Source organism: Polyodon spathula, chromosome 45 (assembly GCF_017654505.1).
Source record: "Polyodon spathula isolate WHYD16114869_AA chromosome 45, ASM1765450v1, whole genome shotgun sequence".
Lineage (NCBI taxonomy): Eukaryota > Metazoa > Chordata > Actinopteri > Acipenseriformes > Polyodontidae > Polyodon > Polyodon spathula.
Genome location: NC_054578.1, coordinates 218,993 through 232,200, shown reverse-complemented (window position 1 = coordinate 232,200; position 13,208 = coordinate 218,993). Strand labels below are relative to the sequence as shown.

Here is a 13,208-nt window from a genome sequence, read left to right as displayed (position 1 = left end):
ACAGTGTTGACCCAAGGGACTTTTTCAGCCTGAAAAAAGAAACAAGGACCAGGGGTCACAAATGGAGTTTAGACAAAGGGGCATACAGAACAGAAAATAGGAGACACTTTTTTACACAGAGAATTGTGAGGGTCTGGAATCAACTCCCCAGTAATGTTGTTGAAGCTGACACCCTGGGATCCTTCAAGAAGCTGCTTGATGAGATTTTGGGATCAATAAGCTACTAACAACCAAACGAGCAAGATGGGCCGAATGGCCTGCTCTCGTTTGTAAACTTTCTTATGTTCTTATGTTCTTAATGAAAGAATACACACACCAGAGGCTTGTATAAAACAACAATGCGTTCATAACAGAATGCATGTCTTTTAAAAGTAGTCTTTAAAAGCAGCAAGCTGATTTCCAATTACAGGTTGGGCACAGCTGTAGTCCTTGTGAAACAGACTTAAGAATATAAAACAAATATACTACAAAATAAAAAAAAAAAACTCAAATGCTAAATAAATCAAAGCTAATTAAACACTTTAAGATAATAAATGCAGTAATACATGACTCGAACCACACAAATTAATCTACAAATCACTTTATTATCAATTATTATTATTATTAATAATAAACCACATCAAGCCAAAAGTCAAACAAAACTAAAATCAAGTGAACAAAACAAAAAAGTGACAATCCCAAATAGTCTGTAAACAAAAGAACACAATTAGTACACAGACCCTGTGCCAATAAACAATAAGGTATGAAAACTACTAGTTACTATTCAAAACATGAAACAGAATAAAAACATTTCAGCAATGAACCCACATCAGCTTGTTTAATTAAAACATTACAAAAAGAAAAACAATTTTACCAACCTACAGAATTGCACAGTAGCTAGTATAGCCAGTTTACTCCTGAGATTTGCGTTTGCAGCAGGCACTAATGAGAACAGACAAAATCCCCAGGCTCACCAGTACACTGTCGCTTCCTAGACCTTCACTAGCTAGCCTCTACAGGACAAACACAGATTTAATAAAAACTTTTATTAGGGTTTGCCTAACAGCTGCTTCCCTTCGTCTCACTCCTATGTCTTTCTCAGACCCTTCGAGCTCTTCCCTCTTTGAGTCCCGCCCCAGCAATATTAAATCCCTGGTTAGCGATCGGGGCAATCTGTAACGCTTGGTGCATGACATATAGCTAAACCTGGGTGTGCCATACAGTGCGCTGCAAACAAACTACAAGCAAACTTCAGCACAGTGCTTCTTAGCTACTAAAAAATCGAATGACAGACATTTCAGATGACTGGATCGCATCAATATCACTATATATTATAATCCAATAATAACAGAGGCACGGTGCAATCATTATAATCGTCACAGAATACAGTGTACACATTGGAATAGTTAATGTGCTGAGGTAGAGACAGGATCATTTTAATTTGCAACAGCAGCTTATTTGTTGTCTCAATAAAAAAGCTGAATCTTGGCTCGTTTCCTCCTGTGTTTTGCCTCTTTAAGAAATACTTGAGGCTTGGCCTAGAAAACGTCAGTCTCACCCACCTGTGCTCAGCAGCATGCTTTATGACTGACGTGATCTGTGAATTAGCAGTAGTTGTACATTTCAAGAGGATTAGCTTTCCACTGCCCTACATTAGCTGTGAGAAGAGTCATTCTCTCACACTTAGAAATATTTACCACATAATCTTAGAATTATTATTATACACTGACTGTACTATTCCATTACTGTACATTAAACATGTGGATACATATACATTATATTTATTATTTTCACTTACTTGAAAGTAATACTAAACGTTTAATATAGCAGCCAGATCTCACTAGCTGCTAATGTTCTGCTGTTTAGACCTTTGTCACCTCAGGTAGGTTTTAAAGATATTGCAGCTTTTTGCCGGAGGCAGGAAATGGAGAAGACACGCTGCTTTCAGATGAGTTATTTTTATTCTTTTGGACGCTATCTCTGCATCCGGTCCCGCTACATTGCCTCCACCGTAGTCTCTTTTTGTCCCCAAAGTCTGCCCAAGAGTCCAGCTCCACATTTGGAGCGACGACAGTCCCGTCTGTGTCACTGCGATCCTGCACAGGGTTTCCATGTTGCCACTGTCGACCCACAACAGTGGCGGTAGCATACACTCAAGGCTCTTTGAGTTGGCATGGTTCGGTTCGGGGAGACCAGCTAGTGCATTTGTTTTTTGTTCCTGTTTCTGGCCAGACGTCACCACTATAGCCATCCCTGTCACAAGGTTGAAGAGATTTAATTCTTGTAACCTGTTGAAAATAAAATTAATAACTAGCTGAGGCACCTTTAGCAATAATAATCTCTTTTAAATGATTAGGATATTTGTCAATGGGCTTTTGGCATGATTCTTTAGTGATCTATGACCATTCTTCAACACAGAATTGTTAGAGTTCATTCAAATTCAGGACTTCTCTCTCGTGTTCAGCTTTCTTCTAATATCAAAGATTCTCAATCGGATTTAGATCGGGACTTTGACAAGGCCATTCCAGAATCTTGATTTTATTATTTCTTAACCATTCTGAAGTAGGTTTTGATGTCTGCTTTGGATCATTGTTGTGTTCGAAAGACCAGTTGTGTTTTAAACCAAGTTTTGTAGCGGAGGGTTTCAAGTGATTGGCCAATATCTCTTGGTATGCTATGGAATCCATTTTACCATTTATTGGAACTAAATTTCCTCTGCCGTGGTGGAAAACAGACCTGTAGACGGATATGACCACCTCCATGCTTGACAGTAGGCATGGTGTTCTTTTCTTTGCACGCCTCGCCAGACTCATCCCTGGGTGATGGTGAGCAGGCCTCCCTGGGCGATGACGAACTGGCTTCCTCAGGTGATGATGAGCAGGCTCAGGCAGTTGATCCTTGGGAGGTGACGACAGGAGGTAGATTCAGCTCCTCTGGTGGTGGTGTCGGGAGTAACAGGATGGTAAGGTTACCCTCGGTGGTTATGAGACAGCATCTGAATAGGGACTAGAGGTACCACTGTCTTCTCCCCTGGTCCGTCTTCCTCTCTAGTGGTAGAGGTAGTGGCAGCTCTTCTTCCCCTGGTGGTGGAGGTAGGAGCAGTGGGTAGTCTCCTCCTGGTGGTAGTGGAGGTGGGAGCTGAGGTAATTTCCCTTTGGTGGTATGAGCTGCAGGCCATCTCTCTCTAGTGGTAGAGGTAGTGGCAGCTCTTCTTCCCCTGGTGGTGGAGGTAGGAGCAGTGGGTAGTCTCCTCCTGGTGGTAAAGGCAGGAGCAGCATGTAGTCTCCCCCTGGCAGAGAAGGAGGACGCAGCAGATACTCTCCTCCTGGAGGTGAAGGTGGGAGCAGCGGCTGGTCTCCTCCTGGCAGTGGAGGTGGGAGCAGTGGGCAGTCTCCCTCTATCATTGGGCACTGGTGCGGCTCTCCCTCGGTGGCTGGGAAGTGGTGCAGCTCTCCCTTGGTCGCTGAGGACAGACGCAACTCTCCTTTGGTCACTAGGGACTGATAAGGCTCTTTTGGTTGCTGGAGACTGGTGTGGCTCTCCTCTGGTCGCTGAGGGTCTGGTGCTGCTATCCTATGGTCGCTGAGGTCTGATTAGGCTCTTCTTCGGTTGCTGGGGACTGGGGCAGCTCTTTTTCGGTCACTGGGGACTGGTGTGGCTCTTCCTTGGTAAGGTTGGCCAACGATTCTTCAGTCCAGGGCAGAGGGTATGCGTCTTCATGTGTCAGAGCATTCAACTTCCGATAATTGACAGAGAAATGCCAAGACCCGTCCTTCTTCTTTACAAGGACCACCGGGGCCGCCCAAGGGCTGCTACTCTCCCTCATCACTCTCTGGTCAATCATGGTCTGGAGAAGTGTCTTTAGTTCTTAAACTATGATGTGGATACGTTTTAAAATCACAACATTTTGGTGAAAAACACGTTTCTAAAAATTACCCTGTGGCAAAATGCACCAAGCCTAGTGCAGCTCCAATGCTAATTTGAATCCCAATGCACAACTAGAATCTCATTCTGCTAGGCAAATGTTAGTAACACTAATGTGATTAAATACATTTATATGTTTTGGCCATAACTATATTTAATGTATATTTTTAAATATGGCATCCAATAGTCAGTGCTGTAGAGTTTTAAAAAAATGAACTCTCTTTGCTTTATTGTATGTGCTTTTTTTCTTCTTTTTTGATTTCCATAAAATATGGCAAACACGTTGTTTTTTTTTCAGATTATGTCAGTAATTACTAACTGCCGATCACTCATTCTCACAAGCTATCTGGCAGAGATGAGCTGCTAACACCGCCTCTGCCAGATCACATTCAAATCATAAACCAATACATTCAATCACCCCAAATATTACATAAATAAAACACCGCTCTTACATAAAGAAACACCATGCTTTTATCTACAAGCAAGGCTTTGCCCTGCCCCCTATTTAGACGCAGGGCTCGCAGTTTGGATAAATAAACCCTCCCTTTAGATTGTATTGCAGGGTTGATGCTTACTGTCAATCAGAAATGGAGGGATATGAATTATAAGCAAAAGAAAACGGTAGTGGAATTTGTTCGACTGAAATGCAGAACTGCTTCCCAATTTAGCAACAAAGGCCAATATGTCAGTTGTTACCAATTCTGTGGATGTTGAAAGAAGTGCTTCTTTTTCATAGAGCAACGTCAGCCCATGAAAGAAGAGCAGGTTCACCAACTGGCAATGCTTAAGTTTAATATCAAAGCATACCAAGCATCAAAAGACACTTATCACTATTATAACAAAGTAAGTTATATAAATGATGGATATTGACATGTTTTTGGTTTCTTTTTAATGATCTGATCATTCATCCTTGCCCATGACACTCTTGAGTGGCTATGACTGAAGCACGTGCACTTAATTAGGGAAATCGGAACACTTTCAGCTGGTGAATTGCAAGCTTGAATAAAAGCAGTAAAAAAAAAAAAAATCACAGAAAAAAAACAGCATGCCACGTCTGTCAAGAGAGCGGCAGCTTCGTGCGATCGGCATGTTGCAGGCTGGACTAGGGCAGTGTGCTGTGGCTCGCCGTTCTGGGCGCTCACAGCCAGCAATTTCAAACCTGGCAAGACGGTATAACCAGACACACTCCGTCAACGACAGGCCACAAACTGGGAGACCAAGAGTCACAACACCTGCCCAAAATCGACAGATCATTTTGCAGCACCTTTGTGACGTCAATTGTTAATCAGCACAATAAAAAAAGTCCCTGCACCTGCTCTGAAAAGGTTTGTCGTTTTTCAATCACATCTGGAGAATTTTATCCAAATACAAGTGATACATTTCTTTTGATGCTCAAATATAAGTGATGTTTCTTTTGATGCTCAGTATATAATGCACAAGGAGAAAATTGTTCTATATGAAAAACATTTTTTTTTACATTATATTCAAAGAACAAAAAAAAATGAATAAAAAAGAAGGCATTTGTTCAATATAAAGCAGTAGGAGTTTCAGAAGTATTAATTCAAAGAGTACAAATGTAAGCAGCTCAAATATGTTTTTTTTTTTTTTTTTTTGTCCTGTTAACTTTCTTATTTTAATGGGTTTTAATGTAACTTGCTGCTTTTGTATTACGTTGTGTATACTGTTATTTAAATCTGTTATTTAAACGGTCTGATTGTGGCAGTTGTATGTGTGATATGCTATACAAACGCATCGTGGTTTGTTCTTTTTTCCTGCTATGTACTGTACAGTGCTTTGCGATACTTTCTACAAAAAACGCCATACAAATGCAATAAAGAAAGAAAGAAATTCATTGAGCTTCCTCTGAAAATACTTTACAGGTTTAGAGAGAAAGGTAGGGTGTCTCGTTCTGAGATGCCGGCGTAGCTTGCAGGGCTGTGGTTTACCATTCTTTCTCCGCATAAAACACACCGAGGCTCGACGCACTGCTGGACCTGCTCAATGTAAAGCCCAGTTGTAAATATGCGTCCTCATATTTTCGGCTTCTGCAATTTGCTGGAAGCACCGCTGCTGCCCTCGCTTCGGCTTGCCTTGTACGTTTTTCTCCCTTTGTCACAAAACGACCCATTTCTCATTGAAGCTGTTTCTCACTGTAAGCGCGCTCCTGTCAGAGTTTAAGTTTACTTGGGGGGGTGAGGAGGGGGAACCACGCAATGTACATGTGACGTTTCAAAGTTGCTAAGGAACATTAGCATGTCAAACAAAAACTTTTTGCGTTATTTTATTTGTTATTTTTAAATATAATACATTTAAAAGTATAATAATTTGTTATTTTTTTCAAATCATCCAACCTCCAAAAAAAGAAAAGGACACACCGCCCCATAGTTTGAGAACCGCTGATCTATACTGTTCAGAGATCGGTGCCAGAATAGGGCAATCCATTAAAGAAACAACACCTTCCCTTCTGTTGATTAAATACATACTTGCGCCCATTCAGATGCACAAAAACAAAATGATTTGTTCTTACAAAATGATTTGCATAAAAGTGTTCTGGTAAATTAAAACCTATAATAATGTATTTCCACTTTTCAGTTCTCTGAAATACTGAAAAGAAAACTGTTTTAAAATCCTGTCTAGGTGTTCACAGGGATGTGAGGGGTTAAATTCACATCAGTAGCCGTCTACACTGTTCTGTTTATTAATCTGCATATGCATGCCTTGCAGTAATGGGATGACCAATTAAAATGGTTAAAGTGGCCTAATGAGATGATTGTTTAATTATTTCTCACTATGTGGCTTGCAGTGGAGGTAATAGCGACATCTTGTGTCTTCAGGACCAAATTACAGGTTAAAAACAAGTCATGTAAAACACAGGGCCCTACTCATCACAATGCATGACACACGTCTGTGTGCTGCAGCTATAGCTTCCTGCTGATGGCTTTCTGCAAATGTCACCATTCCAGGAACTCCCAGGACTGTCCTGACAGGCACGCCGGTCAATGCAGCCACTGCACTGAGGAATAAACCAGTTACAAGGACACCTGCTCCTTGAATAGTAACCGTCGTCCTGCTGCTTTCCCATGTGTTGCAGTATATTCACACATAACTCTCAAACTATCTAGGCGCTGTAGATCACAGGGCTATAATATACATTACAGGCTATGAATTGTTAATCATTTTACATACATTTTATTATAATTACACATATTTTAACATTTACCTGCAATATAAACTGACAAGAGAAAAACATGGGTCTGTTTTGGTGTTCTGGAGGAGACGCTTTCATTCTGTAAACTGAATATTATTATATTTATTTATTTATTTATTTATTTTCAAGTGTCCTAACTGATTAAATCTCTGTGAACTCGACGGTGTCTCTTCAGTTTATTTGACTCTATAAATCTCTTCCCGCAGTCAGTACACTCAAAAGGCTTCTCTCCTGTGTGGATTTTGTGGTGTATTCTAAGGTGGTCTCTCCGACTGAAACCCTTCCCACATACAGGACATTCATAAGGCTTCTCTCCCGTGTGAATTCGCTGGTGTTCTTTTAACTTCACTGCATCTCTGAATCTCTTCCCACAATCAGCGCAGTGAAACGGTTTCTCTCCCGTGTGAATTAGCTGGTGTGACTGAAGGCCGAATTTGTGATTAAAACTCTTCCCACACTCAGTACACAGATAGGGCTTCTCTCCTGTGTGAATACGCTGGTGGGTTATAAGCCCACCTACCCACCTGAAGCTTTTTCCACATTCAGTACAGTGATGGGGTTTCTGTTCTTTATGAAACTGTTGGTGTGCTTTCAGATTTCCCAGGTCACTGAAATTGGTGCCACACTCAGTACAGTGATAAAAGATCTCCTCTGAAGGAATCTGCTGGGGAGTTTGTAGGGGAATGAAGTTGCCCTGGGTTGCAGAACTGTAAACACCCTCAGGATGTGGAGTCACTATATAACCCAGAGCAAGTGAACTGCTGTCTTGTACAGAAAGATTTTGAACCGAGTGTGTTTTCAGTTTCTTCACATATTCATCTTGGGGTGACGACTCTCTGTGTTTCTTATGCTGCATTTTGCCATCAGAAGAGATTTTTCCCTGGGGTGCTGCAGTGGAGTTGTGTCTTCCTGTATCTGCTTTAGAAGCGCAGGAAAGAGAAACAAAGGTTACTGCACAGCATTAAATCACTTTCTTGCAAGGCTCCACCTCACAACCATCACTGTTAAAAATCAGAACATTATAAAAGACAAGTTTGTCAGAGTGCAAACATACAGACTAGAGCTACTCAAGAACTTGAAAAAAAATCATGTTGATTATCCCATGTTCTATGTGCTGTACAATCAACAGTTTATTCCAATTCAATGTATTACCACTCTACTGTAATGCAAGTTTTTGTAACTCAGGCAGGCAAATGATGGTAATTGTGAATAAAAATGAGCTTTCAACCCTTCATTAAAACATGCAATTCTTACACAACTGACACTCTACTCACGTTGTGCTGCTAGTGCATGATGTTTTATTCCTTCCTTCTTTCCATCTTCAGGGGTGTGATGTTTCCCATGAATGGACCCAAGCACAGTGCCCTCTTCTGCAACACTTGAACAAGTGTCTTCAGAGACAGACATGCAGAATGATTCAAGAGGACAATCCTCACAATGGCTAGATCCCAGCTTGACTATATTCTGTTCCAGTGTATTGACAGGTTGCAGTTCAGGGACCTCTTCTTTAATGTGGACAAGTTCAAATTCAGGGGCCTCTTCTTTAATGTGGACAGACTCAATTCCTGGGGCTTCTTTACCTTGCAAAGACGTCTGCTCTGTAACCTGCATTAAACTTGCACTCTGTTCATGATGAAAGATCCCCCCTCGTGTGTAAACAGCTTCTACCCTTGGCCCCTCATCTGCTCCAGTGAAAGTCTGCCTCTCTGTATTATCTGTGGGAAACAAAATGCTACAAGTTTTAACTCTCATCACACAGATACATACAGGAGTGTCATTTTGGGGAGTTTATACTCATGAAATAATACACCATGGATATTCACCTCATTGAGAGACTTATTCAGTTCCAGTTTCAAGAGGATCCTAACAGGTACCAAGGTATTGCAGATCATAATTTGGCCTGGGAGTTGAAAACTGTGGGTGTGTTAGGGCGGTAGCCCATGCCGGTGTAAACAGATGCAAGTTTGGCAGGGACGGGGTTAAATCTATCCCTGACAGCAATCACAGATTTGGCCATGTCCCAATCAGATAATTGAGTGCTAACTGGGAAGTGGCCACATGTATATAAAGGGAGGAAAACCCCTTTGTTGGTTAAAGGAGATTGGGGTGCGGGTTTGTGACGTGTGTTTATTTAATTTTTTTCCCCCAACCGCAGTCCTACTCTGAGTCTGTAGGGGGTGCCACATGTTATTGGCAAGAGAGACAGAGACAAGGAAACTGCAGTTAAAGCACTGATGCACACTTATTAAACAAAAAACTAATAAACACAGGAACAAAAACACGGCACAGGGGCCAAAACAAAAGGTTCAAACAAAAGAATCAAGGTCAATTTCAAGGTCAAACAAGACAAAATGAGAAATAAACAAATTGGAATACCCAACGTTGCATATGATAAATATGCATACTATTCTCTAAAGTTTTTTTTTTTTTTTTTTTTACCATTTGAGAAATAGACCAATTCTGTATCTGATGCCAGGTCGAATGCATGCCTTTGTTTCATCTAGAATTGATTACCTTAATGCACTTTTGGCTGGTATCCCAACCCGCTTGCAGCTTGAAGAATACAGACTAGAATTCTGACTAAAACCAGGGAAAGTTAACATATTACCTTAACACAATGGCCTATAAACAATCAGTGAAGTTAAACACAGTTTTGGAGTAAGGATCAGCTCGACCCATGTCATCTTGAAGCTAGCCACAGAGCTTCGGCAGAAGAGCTGACATGTTACTTTCCTTTTAAATTAGAAACTACTTTTGTTCTTACAGTCTTGTCTGTACATACACCTGTTTACACACTAGTTTCTTTTGAAATGTTCATTTTTTCAAGTAGTGTTTTATATGTGGTAAGTGAGAAAATAAACCCTTGTGTGTTTAATTGTTCAGTTAAATACAGTGTTTTGGCCGTGCAGGTGTTTGATATGACGTGCTTGAATAAAGCTTTTGAGTTGTATCTGACAGTTTGTCTTCATCTAAATACTGATGTTGTTTGAAATGTACCGTTATAATGGCTGCTGGCTGCGGTTCTAGTGTTAATGTGGTCATGTTTGTGGCGCTTATGAAGAATAATAATTGCCTGGCATTAGCTTTGAGTACTCTTTTAAGGCTTGAGTACTCAAGCACTAAATTACTCGAAATTCCCATCCCTAATATTTATTTTTTGTTTGTTTATGTTTTACTTTGGATGAAAAGCAGATTTAATGTCCCGGTACCGAGTACAGATGAGTACCGGTGTCGCAGGAAATAAGTTAGCAGTGAAATAAGTCAGCATTTGCCTTTTTGAGCCTTTCTGCGCATGCGCGAATCTTGGAGCTTAAAGGCCAGGTTGAGCCGTCGACTTTCTGTCTGTGTGCTTCACTGAGAACAGACTGGGATTGCGATTGAAGACTAAACCGATTTACTCTTAATGTTGTCAGGATCGTTATTAAAGCTGCAGTATATGTGGTAAACACCGGAAACACGTCGCTGTAATATTAATAACAGGTTTGTCATATTATTATTTAATAATCGGTTAACTTTAGGCTACCTGTAGTTTACAAACTTTACATTTAATCGCTGGCTACTTTATAGTATAGGTTTTCTTTGTACATGTGCTTGCAATATATTTGCAAGTATTAGCGAAAGAGAAATAAACACAATCCATGCATTATTTTGTATATGGGTTATGACATAAGCAGAAATAATTTATCATTTGTCGTGCGATTTATTTTTATGTGCAATTATATTTGTGTTTAAAATGTAATAACAGTTTCTAATTCAACATATGATCTATTATTTAATTCCCAGTTTACAAAGACGTGGTAAACTCTCACCAGAGTTGTCATTTTAAATTTGTAATCTCCGTGGATATTTATATCAGGTTTTCTTCGTACAAATAATACAGCGAAAGATAAATAAATACATGTATAACCTGTATGTGTTGACATATTGTATCAGAAACCATTATGCGTTTGTCTTGCGATTTATTTTGATGTGCAATTATATACTGCGCTCATAAGACAGTGTTGAAAGCTATCAGCCAGTTTGGAAATGCCGGTCAACACTTCTCTCGCAATCAAATGCTTAATTTGTACAGATAGTTTCTCTGTTACAAGGAGTGCCATTCTTCACTCGGAGAGATTAAAACGAGCGATGAAATACACTTTCACACTTTCAAAAAGAATGAAAACTGTAATATTTAATAAGCATGAAAGAAATCTCAGGAATAGCTTATAGTAACACAGTCAAAGGACGGGTCCATGCTGTTTCAATTACTGAGAAGAGACATTCTTTCAATTCGGCATCGTGAAATTAAACCAGGGTGTCTTTTTAGGTGTGGTGCTGTCCATATGAATGACACGGTAAAGACATATTCCTGGAGAACCTCCAGCATGGAATTGAACCACACCGCCTGTCAATGCATCCTTCCCTTCCCATACCCATCCCTACAGCCTTGCTTTTACTGTATATATTGATTTGTATATTTTGAATTGTGTACATGCATTGTGTGTATTGCTTTGTTTTAATAAGTGTATTTTTTTAATATCTTTGTTATTGAGAAATGTATATAGACATAAGTATTACTGTATGATATCTACATTATATTCATGATATCTTTATATTTGATTCATGAGATCTGGTGTAAAACATTAAATCAAATCAGATATCGTTATGAGCAAGTTCTCACACGGAATTTCACATAATAACCGACAAGTAAAAAGTATAACCTGTGATATGACGTTTTATCTTTCCTGAAATACGACTGATGAGTGGGGACTTTTACTGTAGAAGTGAGGATCAGAGATTTGCACAGGGTACTATATTAAATAGGAGAGCTATCTGAATTATTGGTACAGTATTTGGTGCTGTGCGAGTACATCCACCCTGTCAACTCGGATTACAGATGTTCATATAAAGAATATAACTGCACTTTAGGACGGTATGTATAGGAAGCCAATCGTTTTGTGCATCTCAAATTATACACACACCTTAAAACAGCATCTTCCACTAAAAACGTGCACGTTTTCTACATTAACAGGTTTAGATATCCCACGTAGACTTGATTACAACGTCAAAAACATTATTCTCTACATGAAGAAATTTGTTTGTACCCACTTTCCCACTCAATATATTGAAAAGATTCAAAGTCACCGAGCAGTTTACCATGAAAACTATATAACTTTATTAAAGTGAGCCTAGGTCAACACTTATTAACACTGATTTGCTGGACACACAAATTATACCGACCAAACCATGTTTCAAATATTTATTTATTTTAAAAACACTAAAATACAGCGAGCAATTTCCTAAAGATAAAATGTATTTATAATACAAAGTAAACGTGCATATGCATTACGATTAATGTCACCTTTTTAAACAAAAAAAATACTGTCTGCGATACACTTCGATAAATAAGATGACAACATATTTAAACAAAAAGTTACTGTCTGCAATGCAAAACCTGTTTTAGTTTCTCAGAACAATGCAGATGGCATCCTCTAATTTTGGGTGAATCTCCAGAGAACCTTGCCTTTAGGGGCTAAGATCCGCGCATGCGTAGAAAGGCTAACCCGGCAGGATCCCCCCCCCCCTGCGTGTATACTGTTATTGAAATGGACTGATTGTGTCAGTTGTGTGTGTGTGTGTGACATGCTACACAAATGTGTTGTGGTTTGTTCTTTTGTGCTTTGTGATACTTTTGTATAAAAAGGGCAATATCAATGCAATAAATCAATCAATCAATAAATAAATATTAAAAACCATGTATAAACCCGCACACAGCATAACATGCTAGATTTGAATAGGTGTTCCCCATGAGCAGTGTGGTGTGTACCATTTTTAACACGTATCTGAAAATAGCATTACACCGGTCAGACTGAGTGTGCTTACCACAAAATACCTGCATAGTGCTAGCCAGGGTCGATGGGACTTTAACAAATGTATCCCATGCAACTAACAACGTGCATTGAATTGCATTTTTAATAAATGACTGAAAGGTACATAAAACCGTAACATTATTACAATTTACCTTTGACTGATCCCTGGTTCCCGTTCCTGCGGCAGTCTTGTTCACTCCAGTCGGGGTTCATGTTTCTGAGAGGTTGGTTACTGTCCGCATCTG

At 39.7% G+C, this 13,208-nt stretch overlaps 1 protein-coding gene across 1 annotated transcript; it reads right to left on the bottom strand.

The window, feature by feature from the left end:
- Positions 1 to 5,682: 5,682 nt before the first annotated feature.
- On the bottom strand, positions 5,683 to 13,208 carry LOC121305952 (zinc finger protein 135-like). The gene is made up of 3 exons (XM_041237656.1): positions 13,116 to 13,208; positions 8,386 to 8,826; positions 5,683 to 8,029 (listed from the first exon to the last, which is right to left on the bottom strand). The coding sequence occupies exons 1-3, from the start codon at positions 13,174 to 13,176 to the stop codon at positions 7,245 to 7,247; spliced, it is 1,287 nt and encodes a 428-aa protein (XP_041093590.1). The 5' UTR covers positions 13,177 to 13,208; the 3' UTR covers positions 5,683 to 7,244.